At 42.3% G+C, this 25,862-nt stretch overlaps 1 protein-coding gene across 2 annotated transcripts in view; it reads left to right on the forward strand.

The window, feature by feature from the left end:
• gan (gigaxonin) overlaps positions 1 to 25,862 on the forward strand; it is a 108,832-nt gene that overhangs the window by 46,186 nt on the left and 36,784 nt on the right. For both annotated transcript variants that reach the window (XM_078544548.1, XM_078544546.1), the window contains exon 9: positions 4,817 to 4,951. In XM_078544548.1, the coding sequence (XP_078400674.1) occupies positions 4,817 to 4,951 (135 nt within the window). The remainder of the gene's footprint in view (positions 1 to 4,816; positions 4,952 to 25,862) is intronic.

A 25,862-nucleotide genomic window follows, 5' to 3' on the forward strand; every position in this document is an offset into this window, starting at 1 on the left:
TTAGGTCCTCTGTTTTTTGTTGCGGCACGTAATGGCTTTAGTCCCAATCATGCTGAAGTTGTTTCATTGGAATAACATGATTGTGAATTCCACATGAGTCAGTAAGTAATTTGCAGCAAAATTTGTTTTTTTTTTAAGTTCATGTTGAAGGCTGTTAAAGTCCTTGTGAGTGTGCACGACAGAGAAAAAAGCAGTGATTGCAGCTGTAACATTTCATGCTTTCAGTAGAGCATTAAATTGCATAGGCCAAGAAATGGTCATTAAGCCCGTCAGTTCTAAACAATTTAAACACAATTTTATTTTGTCACTGAATTAAGTACCTGAATTTGGGTCTGGTACTGCAAACGCTGGTCCTTTTTAGTTACATAATTCAAAGTTACTTAATTTGAATTATTGTATTTTTGAACAATTCAATTTGCTCTTTAAAGAACCAATGTGCCATTTTAATCCATTTGTGTTACTAGGTAACTCCAATTATTTTAAGACAGAAGCTTTCAATGATCAAAAACAACTACTTACAGTGGCATTCAGGTAATGTCATCAAGTGTAGGGACTAAAACAAATTCCAAAAGATTATAGAGTAAGTGATTTGATGTGACATATCATCCAATGACAAGTCCTGTGAATTTCTACACTTAATACCCATAGCACGAGTTGCTGCCCACGCATCGCGATTTTATGTAAAGCATTCCGGAGGCAGTGAAAATGGTGGCTTCCTAGCAGATCTGAGAGATAATGACAACTTGCATTACCATAATGCTGCTATCTTGAAGGAAAGAAATAACGTTTTGGTAGGGGATGAAAAGTATAGTCAAAAGTTAAGATTGGGAAATGGGAAAAGTAGAGAAATGCGGCAGGGCGATCCAGAGAACTGGAGTGTAGTGGCTGAACACATGGGGGAAATTTTAACCCCCCCCCCCCCCCCCCCCACCCCCCACCCGACACTGCATGACGGGCATGAATGTAGGTTAAAATGATTATATCTGAACCACATCTCAGCCCATCTCAAACACCCAGGTTTTCATGGAGGTAGACTGAGGGATGGACCATGTACTTGCTATTGAGATGCAGTTAAACATTTAAATACGCTAATGAGTCTGCATGTCTCAAATTTTAACAGTTTTCTAGATTTTAACAGCTGTGGGCTGTTTTTCATGACTTAGGCAATTCGGCAGCTATAGGATAGCAAAAACTTGCGGATTCAGCAGGTAAGTGCCTTTCCAGCGTTGCCTGTGGGCTAGGAAGAGCATCACACTCCCATCCACCTCCACCATTTGGAGATAAGGGATGGGCAACAGAATCCAAATTCTGACTTGCCATGTCCAGTGCCTACGAGTGTACGAACACATGAATTAGGAGCAGGATAAGGTCAGTTGGCCCCTTGAGCATGCTCTGCCATGCAACAAGATCTTGGCCGATCTGATTGTAATCCCAACCCCAGATTCCCGCCTACCCCTGACAACCCTTCACCCCCTTGTTAATCAAGAGTCTATCTAGCTCTACCTTAAAAATATTCAAAGACTCTGCGTCCACCGCCCCTTGAGGAAGAGAGTTCCAAAGGCACTCAATCCTCCAAGAGAAGCAATCCCCCCCCAATCCTCCGTCCCAAATGAGCAACCCCCCCACGCCATTTTTAAACCCCTAGTTCTAGATTCTCTCACAAGAGGAAACGTCCTCTCCACAGTCACCCCATAAAGACCCCTCAGGATCTTAAAGGTTTCAATCAAGTTGCCTCTTACTCTTCTAAACTCCAGTGGATACAATCTTAACCTGTCCAACCTTTCCTCATAAGACAACCTGCCTATTCCTGGTATTAGTCTAAACACCTTCTCTGAACTGTATCTAAAGCATTTACATCTTTCCTTAAATAAGGAGACCAGTACTGTGTACTCCAGATGTACATGGCACTGATGAGACCACAACTGAAGTATAACGTCCCTAATTTTGCAATCAATTCCCTTCGCAATAAACAACATTCTATTAGCTTTCCTAATTACTTACCATACCTGTATACTAGCCTTTTGTGATTCAGACACTAGGACATCCAGGTCCCTCTTAATCTCAGAGCTCTGCAATCTCTCACCATTTAGATAATATGTATTTTTTTTATTCTTCCTGCCAAAATGGACAATTTCACATTTGCCCACATTATACTCCATTAGCCAGATCTTTGCCCACTCACTTAACCTATCTATATCCCTTTGTAGCCTCGTTATGTCCTCTTTACAATTTACTTTCCTACCTATCTTTGTGTCATCAACAAATTTAGCAACCATTCCTTCGGTCCCTTCATACAATTTATATAAATGATTTGGAAAAAGTTGAGACCCCAGCACTGATCCCTGTGGCACGTCAATCGTTACATCCTGCCAACCAGAAAAAGATCCATTTATGCCAACACTCTACTTCCTGTTAGCTAGCCAATCTTCTATTAATGTCGAACCCTGTAAGAATTTTGTATGTTTCAATGAGACCACCCCCACTCCTCCAGAGAATAAAGGCCCAGCCCCCTCAATCTCCCAGCACATGACAATCCTGCCATCCCAGGAACCTGTTTGCCAAACCCCACTGCACCACCTCCCCATGGCAAGCATATCCTTCCCTGGGTAAGGAGACCAAAACTGTACACATTGTTAATTAGATGGCACAAACAGAAAGACACTGACTTAATTCAAAACCTTAACTATAGTTTGTTTTCTCTCTGGCAGTAATTATTACCCATGCGTGGTGGATGTACTAGCATTTCTGGGAGCGCCGATAGTTATTAGAGGGGTGACTCTTCATTGGAAACAACTGTTGCAACAGATTCCAGGGCCTTGCCAGTTTTCACACTTCACTTGTTACGTCTCTTGCTATCTACACACACTTTGTGCATCATATAAGTCTTTAGATTTACCATCACGCCTGCTTACTATTTCATGGGTAATTTTATTTGATAAGGAGGAAGGAAAACACTGATGTGGATGCCAACGTCACCTCAGTTAATACTTCACTAAGTATTTGCATGGCTCAGTGGCAGCACAGCCCAGAATCAAAATGTCATGGGTTGAATCTCCACTTGAGGATTTGAGGACACAATTTATGTCAACACTCCAACAAGAGTGCTGCATTGTATGACATTCCACCTTTCCGAGGAGATGTTAAAGGGAGGCCTTGTTTGAATGCTCAGGTAGATAGTATTGCACTATCTGAAAAGCAGGATGATCACTCTGGCATTCTGGCCAACGTACTCCCTCAACCAACACCAGGAAAAAAAGTCCATTTATCTCGCTGCATCAATCTGATCAGAAAGTCAACACGGTTTTATAAAAGGGAAATTGTTTTTTTGAGTATGTAACTGGTAAGATAGATAAAAGGAAACCAGTAGGTGTAGCATACTTGGATTCCCAAAAAAGGCAGTCAATAATCTGCCACATTAAAGGTTAATATGCAAGATTAGGGCTCATGGAGTTGGAAGTGATATATTAGCATGGATTGAGGGTTTGTTAATGGACAGGAAGCAGACAGTAGGAGTAAACAGGACATTTTCAAGTTGGCAGGTTGTGACTAGTGGAGTGCCTCAAGGATTAGTGATGGAGCCTCAGCTTTTTTAAAAAATGCATTAACGGAATGTGGGTGTCGCTGGCTAGGCCAGCATTTATTGGCAATCCCTAAATGCCCCGAGAAGGTGGTGGTGTGCTGCCTTCTTGAACCTCTGCACTCCGTGTCGTGTAGATACACCCACAGTGCTGTTAGGGAGGGAGTTCCAGGATTTTGACCCAGCAACAGTGAAGGAACAGCAATATATTTCCAAGTAAGGATGGTGAGTGACTTGAAGGGGAACTTCCATGGTGTTCCCATGAATCTGCTGTCCTTGCCCTTCTAGATGGTAGCAGTCGTGGGTTTGTAAGGTGCTGCCTAAGGAGTCTTGGTGAGTTTCTGCAGTGCACCTTGTAGATGGTGCACACTGCTGCCACTATTTGTCGGTGGCGGGGGGAGTGAATGTGAATATGGTGCCAATCAAGTGGACTGCTTTGTCTTAGATAGTCTCGAGCTTCTTCAATGTTGTTGGAGCTGCGCTCATCTAGGCAAGTGCAGAGTATTTCATCACACACCTGCCTGGTGCCTTGTAGATGTTGGGCAGGCTTTGGGTAGTCAGGAGGTGAGTTACTTGCTGCAGGATTCCAAACCTCTGACCTGCTCTTGTAGCTACAGTATGTATATGGCTAGTCCAGTTCAATTTCTGGTCAATGGTAACCCTCAGGACAATCTATAATAAGACACATAGTAATCTATCGAAGTGCCACAGGAGATTTTAATACAATCTATAATAAATGCTGACCATTTTCTGTACTGTGCCCTTTTTTGTTAACATGGCTAAGCTGGAACTGAGTTTATTCAGTTTTTTCAGTTTAATCTGTGATAAGACAGGATGTGTCTCTAACCAAGAAAATTGCTTTATACCAATGAAATGTAAATTTTTTAAATGATGTTTAATTTGCAAAGTTGTTTTCTATGAGAAGCAAAGAAAGGGAATATGAGGAATTGAAAAATCCTTTTTTGAGGATAATGAGAAATGCATTTCAGTCTTGTTTGCAGTGAAAGTATTGGTCTTGTTGGTTTGTTTACACAATAAATATCTATGGTGATGGAGAATCTTAACTGAAATAATTACACCAAGAAACTGGCTTTAACCAGACAAATTGCAATTGTTGTACTTCGTATGATTCAGGAAGCTTAATGTATGACTGACTGGCTGTTGACATTTGCATTTTAAATGTTGTCTAGGTACATTAAATTAAAATGGCAGCCTGTAATTTGACATTTTACTTTTTAGGTTTGGTGCAGTAGCATGTGGTGTTGGCCTGGAGCTGTATGTTTTTGGTGGAGTTCGTAGCCGTGAAGGTCAAGCTGCAGAAGGCAACGAGATGGTCACCTGCAAATCAGAATTTTACCATGATCAATTCAAAAGGTAACACAAAGAGGGGAAGCAGCCTTGGCTACACTGACCTTAGCAAGGCAAGATTAATGTTGGGAAAAAAAAAGATATATTTTATATAACAGCCCATGATTCCTAATGGACTTATTAGCTACAAAAATCAATGCAAACATTGATTTCTTTCTTGGATGTAAACTGAGCATTGGTAATCATCATTATTAATTTGCTTTTGAGTTCTTACATTCAAATGAAGAAGACCTATGTGTGTCAATCCTTTTCATATAAGAGGTATAATAACAAGTACAAATAGCTGCTAGTCTGAGGTACAAAAGCCAGCAGTAGTGATTATAGGTTGTATCATCAAAGCTGCCATCCACTTCGAACCTTTTAGAAGTTCATTCCTCCATTTTCTGATGATTGTGCATGGATAAGGTAACATTGTGTTTATGTTATTGGACTAGTAATCTCACCATGGGAGCTGGGGAATTTAAATTTAGTAATTAAATAAATTTGATATTTAAAAAGCTAGCAACAGCAATGGTGCCCATAAAGCTACTGGATTGTCAAAAAAAAGTCTGATTAGGGAAGGAAATCTACCATTATTACTCCGTCTGGCCTGTATGTGACCCCAGGCCCACAGCAATATATCTAATTCTTAGCTGCTCTCTGAAATGGCCCAACAAGCCGTTCAGTTGTGCCAAGTTACTACAGACTACTTGGTGTTGATCTTGGCACTGGACACAACCAATGCACACTCAACCCACTCAACCCTGCATAGTTGTCCCCACTAACACCTGGTGACTTGTGCCAAAATTAGGAGAGCTGTCCCAAAGACTAGTCGAGCAACAGTCTGACATAATCATACTCATCAAATCATACCTTTTAACCAATGTCCCAGACGCATTTATCACTATGTCCAGTCCTGCCAGCAGGACAGTCTCACCAGAGATGCTGGTGCATGGATATAGAGTTGAGAGGTGTGGTCCTGGGTGCCCTGAAGATTGATTCTGGACTCATTGAAGCCTCACGGTATCAAGTCAAACATGGGCAATGAAACCGCCTGCTGATTACCAATTACTACCCTCCCTCAGCTGATGGATCAGTGCTTCTTCATATTTCACACCACTTGAAAGAGGGTAGCAAAGGCACAGAATGTACTCTAGATGGGGACTTCAATGTCCATTACCAAGAGTAGCTTGATAGAATCACTACTGACCAAGCCGGATATGTCCTGAAGGACGTATCTGGGCTTGAGGCTGGTTGTAAGGTAATCAACATGAGGGAAAGATCCTACTTAGCCTCATACCTCACCAGTCTACCTGTCGGTGATGCATCTGCCCATGACAGTATTGGTAAGAGTGCCCACTGCACAAAGCCCCATCTTCACACTGAGTATATCCTCGATTTTGTTGTGTGGTATTACCACTCTGCTAAATAGAATAGATTCAGAACAAATTTAGCTTCAAACTGGGCACCAATGAGTCCATCTCATGTAGACCATCTGCCGCAGCAGAATTGCATTCAACCACAATCTGTAAACTTATGCCTTTTAAAGTTCTGAAAATTACATGAACCTTTATTCGGGTTCTTGCCAAGACAACAAGTTGGCAGGCAGTAGTTTCAGTGTAACAAATGAAGAGGATTTATTGAGTAATAAAGCAATACTTAACAACCAGGCAATGGCTTGAGTCACATTGGGCCATTGCTTTCCGGAGCAGCTTGGACACCTAAGCAGTTCCTCGTGATTGAATGGCGGAGCAGACTCGATGGGCCGAATGGCCTAATTTCTGCTCCTATGTCTTATGGTCTTCCCCAGTAGTTCTAGTCTGATCTGACTTCTTGCTTCTATCTCTTTTCTCTCCTATCTTCTTTTTTCTGTGAACCTGGACAACTGTGTGTTGGACCTTTCTTAGAGCCCTTTTTATCTCCCTCTAGCTCTGGTGTCCAGGATTTCTCCTTCTATATTTGGTAAACGGGGGAGATGGAAGTGTAGTGGTATTATCACTGGACGAATAATCCAGAGGCCCAGGCTAATGCTGTGGGGATACTGGTTCAAATCACACCATAGCAGCGGGTGGAATTTAAATTAAGTTAATTAATCTGGAATATAAAGCTCATCATCTATACCATCAATTGTGGTAAAACCCCATCTGGTTTACTAATATCGTCTTGAGAAGGAAATCTGCTCTCCTTATCCAGCCTGGCCCACATGTGACTCCACACCCACAGCAATGTGGTTGACTCTTAAATGCCCCTGTGAAAGCCATTCAGTTCAAGGGCAATTAGGGATGGGCAACAAACATCAGCAATGCCCACATCCCATGAAAGAATAAGGGAAAAACAAAATTGACTCACACCATTCATAAAATAATCAACATAATCAGTTACATCAATAGGCCATCGATAAACATTAAAAGCTACATCCTGAACTAAATTAATGAAATCTAAGGCATGCAGACAATTTGGAGTCGATTGTTCTTTGGTAACACAATGACAATCGGAGTTTAACAATACAATTAAAACTGTGTAAACAGCCTAGACATTTTGAACTGTCCTTTTCCTGTCTCTTATTGTTAAACTGTACATTCCACAGACAGAGTCAATCATTTTAAACTGTTTTAATTTCCATTTAATCATTCTGAATTGTTCTAACTTTTTACCCTTGTCTAGTTTCATACAACGTGTTATCCCTAATCATCGCGTGACATTCTTTATTTATACCTAGCCTAATCAATGCAAGCAGTAATCTCCCATTAGAACACAAGTCAGCAGTTAACTCTTTGCTTACCAAAAACCCACACAAACATTTATTAAGTGCAGTACCTAAAATTCATACTACAAGGAAAAATATATGAAAGCCCGCATTTCTTGCATGCCCAGCATATCCCTCACTCTATCATTACAATCAAGCCAGGGAGTGTAGAAGAGCATGCCAGAAGCAACAACCAACATACCTAAAAATTAGGTACCAACCTGGTGAGCTGGCAACATAGGATTACTTGCATGCTAAATGCTAAACAATGCTACAGACAGAGCTAAGCAATTCCACAACCAATGGTTCAAGCAAAGATTTACAGTCCTGCCACATCCAGTCCTGATTACTAGCGGACAGTTAAACAAAGAATGGGAGACTCCATGGACATCCCCATCCTCAATAATGAGGAAGCCCAGTATGAGAGTGCAAAAGGTGAGGCTGAAGCATTTGCAGTCATCTTCAACCAGAAGTGGGATGATCGATTTTGGCCTTTTCCTGAGGGCCTCACCATCACAGATGCCAGTCTTCAGCCAATGCGATTCACTCCAATGAGCTCACTGGACACAGCAAAGACTATGATCATTGGCAGTGTTCCAGCTGTGGTGCTTCTAGCTAAGCTGTCCCAGTACAGCCACAACACTGGCATCTATCTATCAAAGTGGGATCCCTGTCCACAAAAGCAGGACAAATCCAAGAACATCCCAAGACACTTAAGTGTTCAAGAGCTTCCTCAGTTGTGAATAGAGTTTTTGCACATGCCTAATTGTTACTCTTGTGTCTGCTTAAAAAAAAATCAGTAAAATGTGCAGTGACAGTCATATTTTAAATGGAAGGAAAGCAGCTGGTTGAAGTCAGGTTAAGAGTGTCACACACTCCTGAGGTTATGTTGAGATGGACCATAGCTTTTTTTCCTCTCTTAATCCTTTGTTTAAGACAGGAATCTTTAAAGCTTGGACCAGGAGTGTGTCATTATGCCATCTTACAAAAAGCAACTGTTTCACTAGAAGATATGGTTTACATTTACTGCATACATTAATTAAAAAGGTTAACAAATTCCATAGAGTAGTTTCAAATTATTAGTAAGCATATCTGAAGTTTTTAAAGTGAAGTGCCTTGAAGAGGAATGATAACTATATCAAAATATAGCTTTTCCTTGTGTTTTGAGGCATTTCTTCCATTTCACTTCCTCCTTCAGAATTATTTTTGTAGCTTAAGTTGCTGGTGTACACCTTGCCTCTTTTTGCAAAACTGCTGGTTGCACAGTTTTCAAAGTATCCACTGATGTCTCAACGTGATGTTACAGCATTTTTTTTAAACAGTTTGTTTTCTATACTCGTTTGGTGTGAAGAAAGAGTTTGCATTCACATAGTACTTTATCATGTCTCTCAATTGGACCAAAAGCACTTCATATATTTACTTTTGAGGCGCAGTCATTGTTACATAGACAAATGTAGCAGGTTTCCACAGTAGCAATAAGACGAATGATCACTTGATCTGTTTTTGTGATGTTGGTTGAAAGAAGAATGTTGGATGCTGAGACAATTTCTCTTTTTGAAGTCAACCTGTAGAATCCTTTACACCCAGCCAAGAAACAGACCAAGATAAAGGCAAAATACTGCAATCTGAAACAAAAACAAAAATTGCTGGAAAAGCTCAGCAGGTCTGACAGCATCTGTGGAGAGAAAGACAGAGTCAACATTCGAGTCCAGATGACTCTTCAGAGCTAAAGAGAAGTAGAAATATGGGTGAAATATATACTGTTTAAGGGGGGTGGGACAGATGAAGCCAGATAGAAGGGGAGTGATAGGTGGAGGCAAAGGAGAGATTGCAAAATATGTCATAAACACTCCTTTCAAGTGAAGCAGTGCTTCACTTGCACTTCCCTCAATTTAGTCTACTGCATTTGCTGCTCCCAATGCGGTCTCCTCTACATTGGAGAGAGCAAATGCAGACTGGGTGACCACTTTGCGGAACACCTTCGGTCTGTCCACAAGCATGACCCAGACCTTCCTGTCGCTTGCCATTTCATCGCACCACCCTGCTCTCATGCCCACATGTCCATCCTTGGCCTGCTGCAGTGTTCCAGTGAAGCTCAATGCAAACTGGAGGAACAGCATCTCATCTTCCGATTAGGCACTTTACAGCCTTCTGGACTTAACATTGAGTTCAACAACCTCAGATCATGAACTTTCTCTCCTCCATCCTCACCCCTTTTTGATCCCCTTTTTTCAAATATTTGTTTTTTAATATTTATATGTACATTTTTTTCCCACCTATCTATTATTATTTTTAAATTTTATTTCCATTCATTGTTTTATCCCCACCTTTTAGCCTATTTTGATCTTTTCTCCCACATCATCCTCTCCGCCCACCCCACCCCCACTAGGACTACCTGTCACTTGCTCGTCCTGCTTTCTACTCTTAATGTCACCATTAGCACCTCCTTTAGCCAGTATCACCACCATCAGCACCCCTTCGACCTTTTGTTTATGACATCTTTTGCAATCTCTCCTTTGCCTCCACCTATCAATGGCCTTCTATCCAGCTTCATCTGTCCCACCCCCCATTAAACAGTATATATTTCACTACATTTCTATTTCTTTTTAGTTCTGAAGAAGAGTCACCTGGACTCAAAACGTTAACTCTGTCTTTCTCTCCACAGATGCTGTCAGACCTCCTGAATTTTTCCAGCAATTTTTGTTTTTGTTTCAATAAGCAGACCAATTGGTTTAACGTCTCATCCAAAGGATGGTATGTCCAGTAGTGCAGCACTTTCTCAGTATTACACTGAAATAGTGACCATAATATGATAGAATTTACCCTGCAATTTGAGAGGAAAAAGCTGGAATCAGATGTAACGGTTTTACAGTTGAATAAAGGCAACTACAGAGGCATGAGGGAGGAGCTGGCCAGAATTGACTGGGAGATGAGCCTAGCAGGAAAGACAGTGGAACAGCAATGGCAGGAGTTTCTGGGAGTAATTTGGGAGACGCAGCAAAAATTCATCCCTAGGAAGAAAAAGCATACTAAAGGGAGGACGAGGCAACCATGGCTGACAAGGGAAGTCAGGGACAGCATAAAAGCTAAAGAGAAAGCATACAATGTGGCGAAGAGCAGTGAGAAACCAGGGGATTGGGAAGCCTACAAAGACCAACAGAGGACAACTAAAAAAGAAATAAGGAGGGAGAAGATTAAATATGAGGGTAAACTAGCCAGTAATATAAAAGAAGATTGCAAGAGTTTTTTTAGATATATAAAGGGTAAGAGAGAGGCAAAAGTGGACATTGGGCCGCTGGAAAATGACACTGGAGAAGTAGTAGTGGGGAACAAAGAAATGGCGGAGGTACTGAATAGGTACTTTGCGTCAGTCTTCACGGTGGAAGACACGAGTAACTTCCCCAAAGTTCAAGAGAGTCGGGGGCAGAGGTATGTATGGTGGCCATTACCAAGGAGAAGGTGCTAGGAAAACTGAAAGGTCTGAAGGTGGATAAATCACCTGGACCAGATGGATTACACCCCAGAGTTCTAAAGGAGAAAGCTGAAGAGATAGTGGAGGCGTTAGTGGTGATCTTTCAGGAATCACTGGAGTCAGGGAGGGCCCCAGAGGACTGGAAAATCGCTAATGTAACCCCCCTGTTTAAGAAGGGAGTGAGGCAAAAGACGAGAAATTACAGGCCGATTTTAGCCTGACCTCGGTCATTGGTAAGATTTTAGAGTCCATTATTAAGGATGAGATTTCAGAATACTTGGAAGTGCATTGTAAAATCGGGCAAAGTCAACATGGTTTCATCAAGGGGAGGTCAAGCCTGACAAATCTGTTAGAATTCTTTGAGGAGGTAACGAGTAGGTTAGATAAAGGAGAGCCAATGGATGTTATCTACTTGGACTTCCAGAAGGCCTTTGACAAGGTGCCACACAGGAGGCTGCTCAGTAAGATAAGAGCCCATGGTGTTAGAGGCAAGGTACTAGCATGGATAGAAGATTGGCTGTCTGGCAGGAGGCAGAGAGTGGGGATAAGGGGGTCCTTCTCAGGATGGCGGCCGGTGACTAGTGGAGTTCCGCAGGGGTCAGTGTTGGGACCACAACTTTTCACTTTATACATTAATGATCTAGATGAAGGAACTGAGGGCATTCTGGCTAAGTTTGCAGATGATACAAAGATAGGTGGAGGGACAGGTAGTATTGAGGAGGCGGGGAGGCTCCAGAAGGATTTGGACAGGTTAGGAGAATGGGCAAAGAAGTGGCAGATGGAATACAACATGGGGAAGTGTGAGGGCATGTACTTTGGTAGGAAGAATAGAGGCATAGACTATTTTCTAAATGGGGAGAGAATTCAGAAATCTGGAGTGCAAAGGGACTTGGGAGTCCTAGTCCATGATTCTCTTAAGGTTAACTTGCAGGTTGAGTCGGTAGTTAGGAAGGCAAATGCAATGTTGGCATTTATTTCCAGAGCACTAGAATATAAAAGCAGGGATGTGCTGCTGAGGCTTTATAAGGCTCTGGTCAGACCACATTTAGAATATTGTGAGCAATTTTGGGCCCCGTATCTCAGGAAGGATGTGCTGGCCCTGGAGAGGGTCCAGAGGAGGTTCACGAGAACGATTCCAGGAATGAAAGGCTTAACATATGAGGAATGTTTGAGGACTCTGGGTCTATACTCGATGGAGTTTAGAAGGATGAGGGGGGATCTGATTGAAACTTACAGAATACTGAAAGGCCTGGATAGAGTGGACGTGGGGAAGATGTTTCCGTTAGTAGGAGAGTCTAGGACCCGAGGGCTCAGCCTCAGAGTAAAGGGAAGACCTTTTAGAACAGAGATGAGGAGAAACTTCTTTAGCCAGAGAGTGGTGAATCTATGGAATTCATTGCCACAGAACGCTGTGGAGGCCAGGTCATTCAGCGTATTTAAGACCGAGAAGATAGGTTCTTGATTGGTAAGGGGATCAAAGGTTACAGGGAGAAGGCAGGAGAATGGCGTTGAGAAACTTATCAGCCATGATTGAATGGCAGAGCAGACTCGATGGCCGAATGGCTTAATTTCTGCTCCTATGTTTTATGGTCTTATGAAATAGTCTGTGCTGGAGTGCTGCGGTGGGATTCGAAAGCCTTTTGACTGAGAGGTGAAAATGCTACCAACTGAACCAAACGAAAAACTGTTAGCACAGGTGATGCAGAGTCACACAATGAAATAAAATGCTACAACCATTGGCTATCATTTGTTCAGTGCATATCAACATTTTCCACTGTAAAGTAAACAAGCATCATCCTCCACACACTTTGGAAAATTAACCAGCAAAACAAAATAGAATCAAAGTTGAATCACCCTGATTTTTTTTTCTCTCTCACATAATTTCTTTTCTGTTTTTTTTAAACCACGATAACCTCCATGGGAGCAGGAATGATTTAAGGAGCTGATAATCTTGTTGGGAGAGCTAATGATTTAAGGAGTTGTTGGGGTGGGGTTTTCATTTTTCTGCTTTGGGAAAGCTTGTGTTGTAGATCAGCTACCCATTACAGAAATCGGTGGATTTTCGTTCTTGATGAATCGCATCTACAGCCTCTCCATGGCTGTGATGATGTTTGTAAACGAGCTTCCCCAAAGTGGACTCTCTCTTTGAACTGTGGCCTAACCAGTGATTTTTGTACAGTGTTATTCCTTCTTTGCATTTATACTTTGACTCATTACTCAATCTAGGATCCCATATGTCTTTTTATAGCCTTGTCAGTTTGTCCTCTTACTTTTTTATATATCTGAATATTGTCTCTCCTCCTCTGCAGTGGCATAGTGGTATTGTCACTGGACTGGTAATCCAGAGACCCAGGGTAATGCTCTGTGGATCCGGGTTCGAATCCCACCACAGCAGAAGGTGGAATTTGAATTCGATAAAATGTGATATGAAAGTCTACTGTATGTCTAATGAAAGTCGATTGTCGCAAAAACCCATCTGGTTCACTAATGTCCTTTAGGCAAGGAATTCTGCTGTCCTTACCTGGTCCGGCCTACATGTGACACCAGAACCACAGCAATGTGGTTGATATTAAAGTGCTGTCTGAAATGCCCTAACAAGCCACTCAGTTGTATCACTCCACTAAAAAGTCAATAAAAAGGAATGAAACCAGATGGACCACCTGGCATTGACCTAGGCACCAGAGACAACAATGGCAAATGCAGCCCTGTCAACCTTGCAGTCATCCTTCCCAACATCTGGGAGCTTGTGCCAAAATTTGGAGAGCTGTCTCACATACAAGTTAAGCAACAGCCTGACATAGCATTATTCACGGAATCGTACCTTACTGATAACGTCCCAGACACTGCCATCACCATCCCTGGACATATCCTGTCCACCAGCAGGACAGACCCAGCAGAGGTGCTGGCACAGTGGTATACAGTCAGGAGGGAATTGCCCTGTTAATCCTCGACATTGACTCCGGCCCCCATGAAGGTCTTATTGCATCAGGTCAAACATGGGCAAGGAAATCTCCTGCTGATTTACCGACAACTGCTTCCCTTCAGCTGATGAATCAGTACACCTCCATGTTGAACACCAGTCAGAGGAAGCACGGAGGATGGCAAGGGGGCAGAATGTACTCTGGGTGGGGGACTTCAATGTCCATCACCAAGAGTGGCTCGGTGGTAGCACCACAGATCGAGCTGGCCGAGTCCTAAAGAACATAGCTGCTATACTGGGTCTGCAGCAGGTGGTGAGGGAACCAACAAGAGGGAAAAAACATGCTTGACCTCACCCTCACCAACCTGTCTGCCGCAGATACATCTGTCCATGACTGTATCAGTAGGAGTGACCACCGCACTGTCCTTGTGGAGACAAAGACCTGCCTTCACCTTGAAAATATCCTTCATCATGTTCTGTGGCACTACCACCATGCTAAATGGCATAGATTTCGAACCGATCTAGTAAAAAGACTGGACAACCATGAGGCATTGTGGGCCATCAGCAGCATAATTGTACTCAACCACAATCTGTAACCTCATGGCCTGGCATATTCCCCACTCTACCATTACCACCAAGCCAGGGGATCAACCTTTATTCAATGAAGAATGCAGGAGGGCATGCCAGGAGCAGCAACAGGCATACCTAAAAATGAGGTGTCAACCTGGTGAAGCTATAACACAGGACCACTTATCATGCCAAACAGCATAAGCAGCAAGTGATAGACAGAGCGATGCAATTCCACAATCAACGGATCAGACACAAGCTTTGCAGTACTGCCACATCCAGTTGTGAATGGTGGTGGACAATTAAACAACATAATGGAGGTGGACACTCCAGAGATATCCCCATTCTCAATGATGGAGGAGCCCAGCATATCAGTCCAAAAGATATGGCGGAAGTATTTGCAAGAATCTTCAGCCAGAAGTGCCAAATGGACGATCCATGTCGGCCTCCTCCAGAGGTGCCCAGCATCACAGATGCCAGTCTTCAGCCAATTCGCTTCACTCCACATCATATCAGGAAATGGCTGAAGGCACTGGATACGCAAAGGCAATGGGCCCTGACAATATTCCAGCAATAGTATTGAAAACCTGTGCTCCAGAACTTGCCACACCCCTAGTCAAGTTGTTCCAGTACAGCTACAACATTGGCATCTACCTGGCAATGTGGAAAATTGCCCAAGTATGTCCTATAACAAAAAACAGGACAAATCCAACCCAGCCGATTACTGCCCCATCAGTATACTCTCAATCATCAGTAAAGTGATGGAAAGGGTCATCAAGAGTGCTATCAAGCAGCACTTGCTTAGCAATGACCTCACTGATGCTCATTTTGGGTTCTGCCAGGGTCACTCAGCTCCTCACCTCATTATATCCTTGGTTCAAATATGGACAAAAGAGCTGAACTCCAGAGGTGAGGTAAGAGTGACTGCCCTTGACATCAAGGCAACATTTGACCGAGTGTGGCATCAAGGAGCCCTAGCAAAACTGGACTCAATGGGAATCAGGGGGAAAACTCCTCCGCTGGTTGGGGTCATACCTAGCACAAACACAGATTTGTGGTTGTTGGACCTCCATCTCAGTTCCAGGACATCACTGCAGGAGTTCCTCAGGGTAGTGTCCTAGGCCCAACCATTTTCAGCTGCTTCATCAATGTTCTTCCTTCCATCATAAGGTCAGAAGTGGGGATGCTCACTGCGCAATGTTCACTATTTGTGACTCCTCAGATACTAAAGCAGTCCATGTCCAAATGCAGCAAGACCTGGACAATACCCAGGCTTGGCTGACAAATGGCAAGTAACATTCATGCCACACAAGTGCCAGGCAATGACCATCTCAAACAAGAGAGAATCTAACCATCGCCCCTTGACATTCAATGGCATTACCATCGCTGAATCCCCCACTATCAACATCCTGGGGGTTACCATTGACCAGAAACTGAACTAGACTAGCCATATGAATACTGTGGCTACAAAAACAGGTCAGAGGCTAGGAATCCTGCGGCAAGTAACCCACCTCCTGACTCCCCAAAGCCTGTCTACCATCTACAAGGCACAAGTCAGGAGTGTGATGGAATGCTCTCCACTTGCCTGGATTAGTGCAACTCCAACAACACTCAAGAAGCTTGACACCATCCAGGGCAAAGCAGCCCGCTTGATTGGCACCCCATCCACAAACATTTACTTCCTCTATCACCGACACACAGTAGCAGCAGTGTGTACCATCTACAAGATGCACTGCAGAAACTCACCAAGGCTTGTTCAGCAGCACCTTCCAAACCCACGACTGCTACCACCTAGAAGGACGAGAGCAGCAGATAGATGGGAACACCACCTCCTGGAAATTCCTTTCCAAGCCACTCACCATCCTGACTTGGAAATATATCGCTGTTCCTTCACTGTCGCTGGGTCGAAATCCTGGAACTCCCTCCCTAACGGCACTGTGGGTGTACCTACACCACATGGACTGCAGCGTTTCAAGAAGGCAGCTCACTACCACCTCAGTGGCCATTAGGGATGGGCGATAAATGCTGGCCCAGCCAGCGAAGCTCACGTCCTGTAAAATGAATTGGAGGGGGAAAAAAACATTTATTGTATGTTTTCTCATTACCCTCCCAAAATGGATCACCTCCCATTTCTCCCCTACCTGTCTCGTCATCTAACCTGTCCACAATCACCGGAAGTTTCTTACAGTCCCCTCGGTGTACTACCCCTTGGTCAGAATTTTTTTTTTTCGCTGTCTGCAAAGTTCAATATTGTGTCCCCTATACCTAAGTCTTTATAAAGTAAATAGTATGTGAAGATCAGCATGATCCCTGAGGAACACTATTATTTACATCTCTCAGCCTGAAAAATATTGACCCAGATCTTCTGATCTCCTGATCGTCAGAGACCAGACATATGACAGAGATGTGCTTTGGCACACTGTGGAAACCCTGACACACTGACTCTGTGGCAATTGCCCTGAAAGTTTGAGCTTCTGATGATCAATTCCCCTGCTCCCTGGTCCCCTCCATAGTTACCCAGGAAATGTTAGACAGAAGAATCCTAGTCTAACTCCTGGGTAACTATACAACAATTCTTACTGTTCAACACGCTATATGATTGATCTTACCAGCAATCTTGTAAATAGGGCCCGAGCCATTTGCTCACCATGCAAGCTTGTTGCTGAAATAGGGCGCATCAAAGACATCCTGCAGGATAATGGCTACCCTGAGTAGATCATTTCGCGCTGTATACTACACAAACTCATGAACGGGCCTAAGGCCATCACTTTTGGCCCTGCAAAGTGCCCAATCCACCTGCCCCTGGAAGGGCAAGGTACCTCCAAAAATTTGAGCAGCAGGTGAAGCTAGCTGTTTCACACTGCTACTAATGTAGTAACAACACAAGTGGTATTTGCCACTACCAGGATGCTGCTGTCAAGCCAAAAAGACACGGTCTGTCTCTCGTGCGCCCACCAGCAGCCAGTGTCCTCCGCCGCCTTCCATAGCACCACCAGCCAGTCTCTTCACCCCACTTCGTTGTTACACTCTTTCTTCCCCCCCTCCCCCGCCCCTGGCAGCCTCTTTTCCTTCCCTCCCCCAGCAGACACACCGCTGCCATCACACATTTTGAGGCCCCAGGCTCAAGAAAGCTGTTCCTCCAATCAGAGTGTGGTTTTTTTCCTCACATTTGCTGCTGATTTGGTTCACTAGTGATTCTAGCAACACCAAACGCAGGAAAGAAACCGCCTGTGATTGGAGGAGCAGTTATTTGAAGAATCTTTGAATTCACATATCGACATTTTGAACACTGGATCCATGGGCCAGACAGAGAGGCCTGGCGAGCCGAATAGTGGCCCTCAGGCCACGTGTTGGAGAAGCCTGAACTACACAATATCTGTCTATTCCATTATTTCCTCAGAGTTCTGTTAAATTTATCAGTTATGTTTGACTTTTGCAAATCCGTCCTTATTCAACCCAAAACAAAAACAAGAATACCTGGAAATACTCAGCAGGTCTGGCAGCATCTGCGGAGAGGAACACAGTTAACGTTTCGAGTCCGTATAACTCTTCAACAGAACTAAGTAAAAATAGATTAGATAGAAAAATAGATAACTCTTCAACAGAACTAAGTAAAAATAGATTTTTCTATTTTTACTTAGTTCTGTTGAAGAGTCATACGGACTCGAAACGTTAACTGTATTCCTCTCCGCAGATGCTGCCAGACCTGCTGAGTTTTTCCGGGTATTTTTGTTTTTGTTTTAGATTTCTAGCATCTGCAGTTTTTTGCTTTTATCTTATTCAACCCAAGCCTTTCTATATGTGTACTGCTATTATCTATTGTTATGGTTTAAGGCAGCTTACTCATAACTAATGTTAGGCTGACTGGTATATAGTTACCTCGTTTATTACTTTCTGAACAGAGGTTTTGCATTAGCAGCCCTCCTGTCCTCTGGTATAACTTCCATACCAATGATGTTTGAAAGATTGTGGTGAGAACTTGTGCTATTTCTGACTTTCTTCACAAGCCTAGTATGGATGAAAAAGAAATTCTGGAATGAGACCCTCCCCTGGATTTTGATTAGAATTCCAGAATTAAGTTGCATTATCCATTCCAACTCTGAGCTTAAAGAACAGTTTAACTTGTCAAGTGGAACCAGATGATGCTGTCATTTAATGATTGCTGTGACCTACTAGAGTGCATTTCACCATCAGGTGGCGTAGGTCAGCTGTAGCTCTGGACCACCAACTAGTAACTGTGTTTATATAGAAGGGAAAGAAAGAGTTCTTGTGATGTGGTTATGTTGCAGAACTGCCTTGAGAAATATTTCTTTAATAGCACCTCATCTTGCTGACGTGAAAAACGTTTATGTTCCAGAAAAAAAAAAGCAACTGTATGGCCAGCCACAAGTTCAGTTGTTTTAGGCCCTGATTTGTTACTGTTTCAGGCTGCAATATCATCTCCAAATGGATCGGGAAGATGTGCACAGACTGGCAGAACGTAACTGCTTTGCTGACCAGTATGGGCAGACTATGATTTCTGTCGGTCAACAATCTTGAGCACTCCTGACGGCATTACAACTGGTTCTGGAGGCTTTTTTTTTTTGCCTTGTTTACTTCAACGTGCCAAGTGATTGTTCTGGCACTTTTAGAGTTGATGAATGTCCATATTAATGGACCTGAGAAGCTTTAGCCTTAAGATCTCGAAAATGTTTGTAACTTGGTAACTAAATGTAAATTCTTCCTGAAGTCATCTTGCAGTTATGATGTTGCAATCATTATTCCTGCACGTAAACACTTTCAAACGCTGACAACTGGTATCAGCATAAAAATGAACTCAAAATTCCTGACTATTGTATAAGACCTCCACAGTTTTTTAATTCACACGCTATTGTGTATAATTCAATTGAGCCATGTGGATGATAGTTATAACTTGCTTGAGTGCCACCCTTGTGGTTAATGATTGTAATCTGAATTTCTGGTCTAGTTTACACTTTTAAATTTATTGATAGCTGTCCATTGTTCTTTCCAATAGAACCTTATTATGAAGTAATGCAGACTGAGTTGTGTAGGCTAGAAATTTGCTAAATGCAAGATTTGCAAAATAGGACCTCACTCTGAGAAAACTGAAGTTAGTGAAGGCTTCCTGATTTGGTGAGTCACACCCTCTTGCAGATAAACCTCACTTATATTTGCTGCAACGTTACACTAGTATTGTCATTGTGTTCAGCTGTTTGAAATTTGCAGAGCTGGTGATTCAATTCTTAGCACTAGTCCCTCATTTGTGGATAAATAGAGAATTGAGAATGCTAACAAAGGAAATCTGACTATTGCCTCACTGAAACAAATGTTGACTTTAACATTATGTCAGTCTGTTTTAGTTGGAACCAATTTCTCCAGTTTTGCACTAAATCAGAGCTGTTATGCCGTTACTTATGTTTTACAATTTTCATAAATTTTACTGATTTTTTTTTCACCTTTCAAACGAGCCCTCGTGTTTTACAGATAATTGTACAACTTTTGGAATGAGCATTTCTAAATACCCACACCTCCAACCCAGCCACCTAAATATATTTAGCTGTAAGGCCCTAATAAGTTCCATTTTATCCTAAATATGTTGATCCATGTCCAATTTATATAATTTTTGGGTTTTTTTGTGTGCCTAATATGATTGCTTTAGATATTCTATAGCCTTCGAATTCATTTTTTTATGTGGTGTCAGCTCCAAGCGTTTGAAATATTTCAATAAAATTGCTGCTTTGGTGCAGCATGACTACACTTGATGCACAATGGAATTCACACCTGTAAATGTTTGAAAGATGGAGATGGTTTTTCAAACATCAAAATGGAGAAAAACACTGCAGTTTATTTTGCAATGAAACATTTAAAGTGACACTGATATTGCTCTGCACAAAGTTAAGAAATATGTTTAAAATTACCTAGCGATTATAATATCATAGGTATGCTGAAAATTAGAAACAGCAATTGGTTGTCAAAGATCTAGCAGCAATCTTCTGTCATGCTGCAAGTTTAAATGGTTTTGGTTGGCGATGAGCTGAATTTAATCCTATAGCAACATGCACATCCTCAGAACATTCCGAAATACTTCACAGCCATTGAATTACCTGTAAAGTGTAAGTTATGAAGTTAAATATGGTGCCAATTTGTACACATGGTTGCATAAATAGGATTGAGATCAATAAATTGTTAATCTATTTTGGTTGTATTGGTTGAGAGATGAATGCTGGCTAGGACAACAGGCAAACAGGAGAACTTGTTCTTATTAGGATAAAGCTTTAAGATCTCTTATGCCCACTTGAACAGACAGACAAGATCTTGCTTTAATTTCACATTCACCACCACCTTTCATGACTGGATGTGGCAGGACTGCAGAGCTTAGATTTGATCTGGTGGTTGTGGGATCACTTAATGCAACACTTCCTCATAGTGCAGTATCACCTTAGATCATATGCTGAACTCTGTAGTGGGGCTCAAACCTACAGCCTTCTCCCTCAGGTGGGAATGCTACCATGCAGCCAATTCTACAGAACACAAGTTGTACAGATGAAAAATGAGACAGGGAAAGACTACAGAGCGGGAGAGATTAAAGCCATAAATAGATTCCGGATCAATGCCGAGAAGGTATGAAATTCTTAGAGAGAAAAAAATTAATACTGAAATGAGTTCAAGACAAACTAACACACAGTTGCAGACAGAATTATCGTGGGAGATGAGAAGAGGCACAATTAAAGAAAGAATAAGCACTTTTTATTTGCAACCATGTCACAGGAGACCATCTAGTAGTAATCTTCTGATCTCAAAACTGCTCATGTTTTAAGTTGCAACAACAGATAACTCAGATCTGTTGAACTATTTCTTTTCTTCCTCCACCAATCAAACATTGGGGGGGACATTTAAGCAGCCCGCAAGAGTAGGAGACATGGAGATTGGGTGACTTGATTAAGTAGAAGCATACATTTCACTTTCCTGATGGGTTCAAATTTAGTGATTAATTCAGCAGTGTATTTGTGATGGGTTGGGCCTCATCATCTTGTGGCGGTTTCCTACTTAATACATTTGTATACCATGAATACTCATTGTTACAACTTTTAAAATTAAGTCCTGCCTTCATGATTAAAGTCAACGGTGCATGAGAATCTTGTGACACCGGTTTTACATTCATTTAAAGGTGGCATGTAACAGTCAGCTTTATGCAATTGTGCCCAAGGTCAGCGATTTTCCTTGTTGAACCCTGCAGCACAAGGGAGGGAAGCAGGTGAATGGCAGTTTGCATGGGGGCTCAGGACTGTCAAGGGTTAGTCAGTGGTGAGGGGAGGGAGGGTGTGGAATAGGGTTGGCGTCATGGAGGCGTGGAAGAGCGATCCAAGGGAGGACAGAGGTCAAGGGCATGGAGGAGTGAAGTGGGAAGGGCCTGGTGTCCTGGGAACAGTCAGGGCAAGAAATTTAGGGGCTAACAGGGCAGTCTCAGTTCTGTCTACATGTGAGTTCATCTCAGTGTGTTGGCTGGCAGAGTCCTTACAGGGTTTTGAGTTCACCCATAATATTTAAATTATCCCCACTGAGTATGATCTCGGACAATGTCCTTTACAATTTACAGAAGGGAGGGCCAGCTGAGCCTGTAAGTTCAGCCATGTCCCACAGATAGTGAGTATAACTCTGGGCACTAACGTGAACGTAAAAATGCAGCATAATTTCTTTCACAATGAAGGAATGTCCCTAACTTCTCTGTAACCATCAGTGCATGGCAACCATGAATGGGGTACCAGTACGTTTAGCTCTCTGACTAAGCTAGTCTCAATGAATAATAATGCACTAACGAATAAAGTGAAACCAATGTAATATGAAATATTTACAAGTGAAATTTAAATTTGAAAAGCATCCTTTGAGAGTCTTTGTGCTCTCAATAAGTTTTATGTTAATAGCAATGGAGTTAGCAGGAAAGTTGTGGCGTGATGCAGAGCCTCCTTGTTTGTCAAGGAGGCTCTTTTATACCCCGCCATACCTGCTACATTGTCAGCTAATGGTGGGTTTCAGTGAAAGGCTTGCCCTGCCACATGTTTGCCTGTGTATCCCGTGCACGCCCCTGGCACTTAAAATTTACATGGTAATCGTGTCAGAACCAGCAAAATGCAAAAATGGCTCCGGATTCCTGTTCTGCCGCTGGGAATGACATGCCATGGTTAAAACTCATCATACGAGCATATTCTTCATCTGCAATAGAGAACACAGGAACCACAAATAATCCCAGTGAACAAAGCTAGTGCCAGTTGGAGGAGAAACAAAAACCCTGAAGGGAGATCAAAGGTGAAAGTAAATGAGGATGAGTGATGAGGTATAGATAGAAGATGAAGCAGAAACTGAAGATGTAAGAATTGGATTGAGAGGTTTATTTTCTTTTAAATGGGTTGCAGGATAGCTGGAATTGCTTGTTGCTGTTGCAGCCTAGTCATTAATGAGTTTCCTATTCACAGAATCTCACAGTGCAGAAGAGGCCCTTACACCCATTGAGTGTGCACTGACACGTGAGAAACACCTGACCTACCTACCTAATCCCATTTACCAGCACTTGGCCCTTAGCCCTGAATGTTATGATGTGCCAAGTGCTCATCCAGGTACTTTTTAAAGGATGTGAGGCAACCCGCCTCCACCATCCTCCCAGGCAGTGCATTCCAGACCGTCACCACCCTCTGGGTAAAAAAGTTTTTCCTCACATCTCCCCTAAACCTCCTGCCCCTCACCTTGAACTTATGTTCCCTTGTGACTGACCCTTCAACTAAGGGGAACAGCTGGTCCCTATCCACCCTGTCCATGCCCCTCATAATCTTGTACACCTCGATCAGGCCGTCCCTCAGTCTTCTCTGCTCCAACGAAAACAACCCAAGTCTATCCAACCTCTCTTCATAACTTAAATGTTTCATCCCAGGCAACATCCTGGTGACTCTCCTCTGCACCCCTCCAGTGCAATCACATCCTTCCTATAATGTGGCGACCAGAACTGCACACAGTAACTCCAGCTGTGGCCTCACCAAGGTTCTATACAACTCCAACATGACCTCCCTACTTTTGTAATCTATGCCTCGATTGATAAAGGCAAGTGTCCCATATGCCTTTTTCACCACCCCACTAACATGCCCCTCCGCCTTCAGAGATCTATGAACACACACGCCAAGGTCCCTTTGTTCCTCAGAACTTCCTAGTGTCATGCCGCTCATTGAATATTTCCTTGTCAAATTACTCCTTCCAAAGTGTATCACCTCTCACTTTTCAGGGTTAAATTCTGTCTGCCACTTATCTGCCCATTTGACCATCCCGTCTATATCTTCCTGTAGCCCAAGACACTCAACCTCACTATTAACCACCCGGCCAATCTTTGTGTCATCTGCAAACTTACTAATCCTCCCCCCCCACATAGTCATCTATGTCGTTTATATAAATGACAAATAATAGGGGACCGAGCACAGATTCCTGTGGTACGCCACTGGACACTGGCTTCCAGTCACTAAAGCATCCTTCTGTCATCACCCTCTGTCTCCTACAAATAAGCCAATTTTGAATCCACCTTATCAAACGACCCTGTATCCCATGTGCATTAGATTGTATCAATGAAGTATAAGTTAGAAAGGGAACAGTTTTTAAACAAAAAATAAGGTACCCAAGATACAAAAAAATGCAATGCAAGAGAGCTTGTGGCAGATTACAGTAGCAATTCTGTATCAAATAAAAAGTTACATTTGCAGTTTGAAAAATGTTGGCAGGACAGATTCTGGGGTTCTGTATACGCACTAGAGCCAGTTTATAAATCAGAGCATTGGAAAGTACCAAAAGTGATTTTTGCAGCTGTTCAATATAAAACATAACTGTTTGTACAGCTGCAAAAAGAAATGTCAATGTGCAAATGTTTTTAAGAAACTTCATTATCCCATGTTCAAAGTAAGGCACAAGTAATGGTTTGCGGAAATTTGGCTAGTGATAATGTTGAGTACAGCCACATGCCTGTAAATCATTGTGTTTCCCTGTGCACTGTTCTGTACCTCTCTTGCTATCCCTCAGTTGTGTCTCTTGCAGGGAGAGGCTCTTGCAGCTTAAATCAGTTGGATGTTCCTTAAGTTGATGAAAACCCCCAAGTGTTTTTTTTTTCACTTTCTGTTTATGGACCAGCAGGATTCCTCTGTAACTTCTGCAACTATACACATCAACTTAATGTGTTCGGATATAAGTAGGAAAATTGCATTCAGCACAAGCTTTTCTGCTCAGTGCACAAATCCTGGCAGAATTCCTAAATGGATGATTCTTATTACAAAAACGGAGCCACTTTTGCCCGTACTTTTGAACTACAATTTACTTTCATATATTAGTTTACTGCCCCAGCCCTTGACTGCAGTCAGTAACTTGTACATTTTTGCTAAAAGAAGGTGCATACTTAAAAGATCCCATCATGGGAATGAACCAAAGCAATTAAGAGAAGAAAAACTAAGGGGACATTTAAGCAATAGTGACCATACTGTATTACACTTTAAGTTTATGATAGACAAGGATATGAGTATGATGAAAATCAGGTTAATAGATTAGAGAAAAGCTGATTTTAATAAGTTGAGAATAGAACTTGGGAAAATAAAATGGACAACAATTTAGGCAAGCAATGATGTGCAACAACAATGGAAAACATTTAAACAAAGTCCAATAGAATGCAAAAATTTCATGAAGAGGAAAGAACAAACTAAGTCTGAGTGAGTCTCTGTGAATGGATAAAGACACATAAGGCAGTGCTTCCCAAATTTTAGTATTGTACTTCACAGTGCAGTGTAGAATAGCAGCTGTATGTTCCTCCTGAAATCCACTAAAATCTACCCATGTGGTCTGTCCATCAGCAACCTGGATTTTTGTCCAGTATGTTGGGCTTCTACTTAGAAATTCGTACTTCTTATTTTGACTCACTCCCTTGTCTCATCTTTAGCTTTCTGTGCTTTACGTTAAGATGAAGAGGAATAAAATGTAAACGTGGTTTTCCCTGTATATTCATCAATCCACCAAGAATAACACTTGTACAATATCGATTGTAAGGTGTAGTTCTAAACTTGTGGCTCGCACTTGTATATAATAACTTTTGAGAACAGAAAATATTGTGCGTTGAATGTAATGAGCAGTAGTTGATTTACAGCTTTAAATTTCCAGTCAATATAACTTAAGTATAATTGGAGAGAGACTACAACCTTACTTTTGATAGAAATATAGG

This window comes from Cetorhinus maximus, chromosome 6, assembly GCF_964194155.1.
Source record: "Cetorhinus maximus chromosome 6, sCetMax3.hap1.1, whole genome shotgun sequence".
Taxonomy (NCBI): Eukaryota; Metazoa; Chordata; class Chondrichthyes; order Lamniformes; family Cetorhinidae; genus Cetorhinus; species Cetorhinus maximus.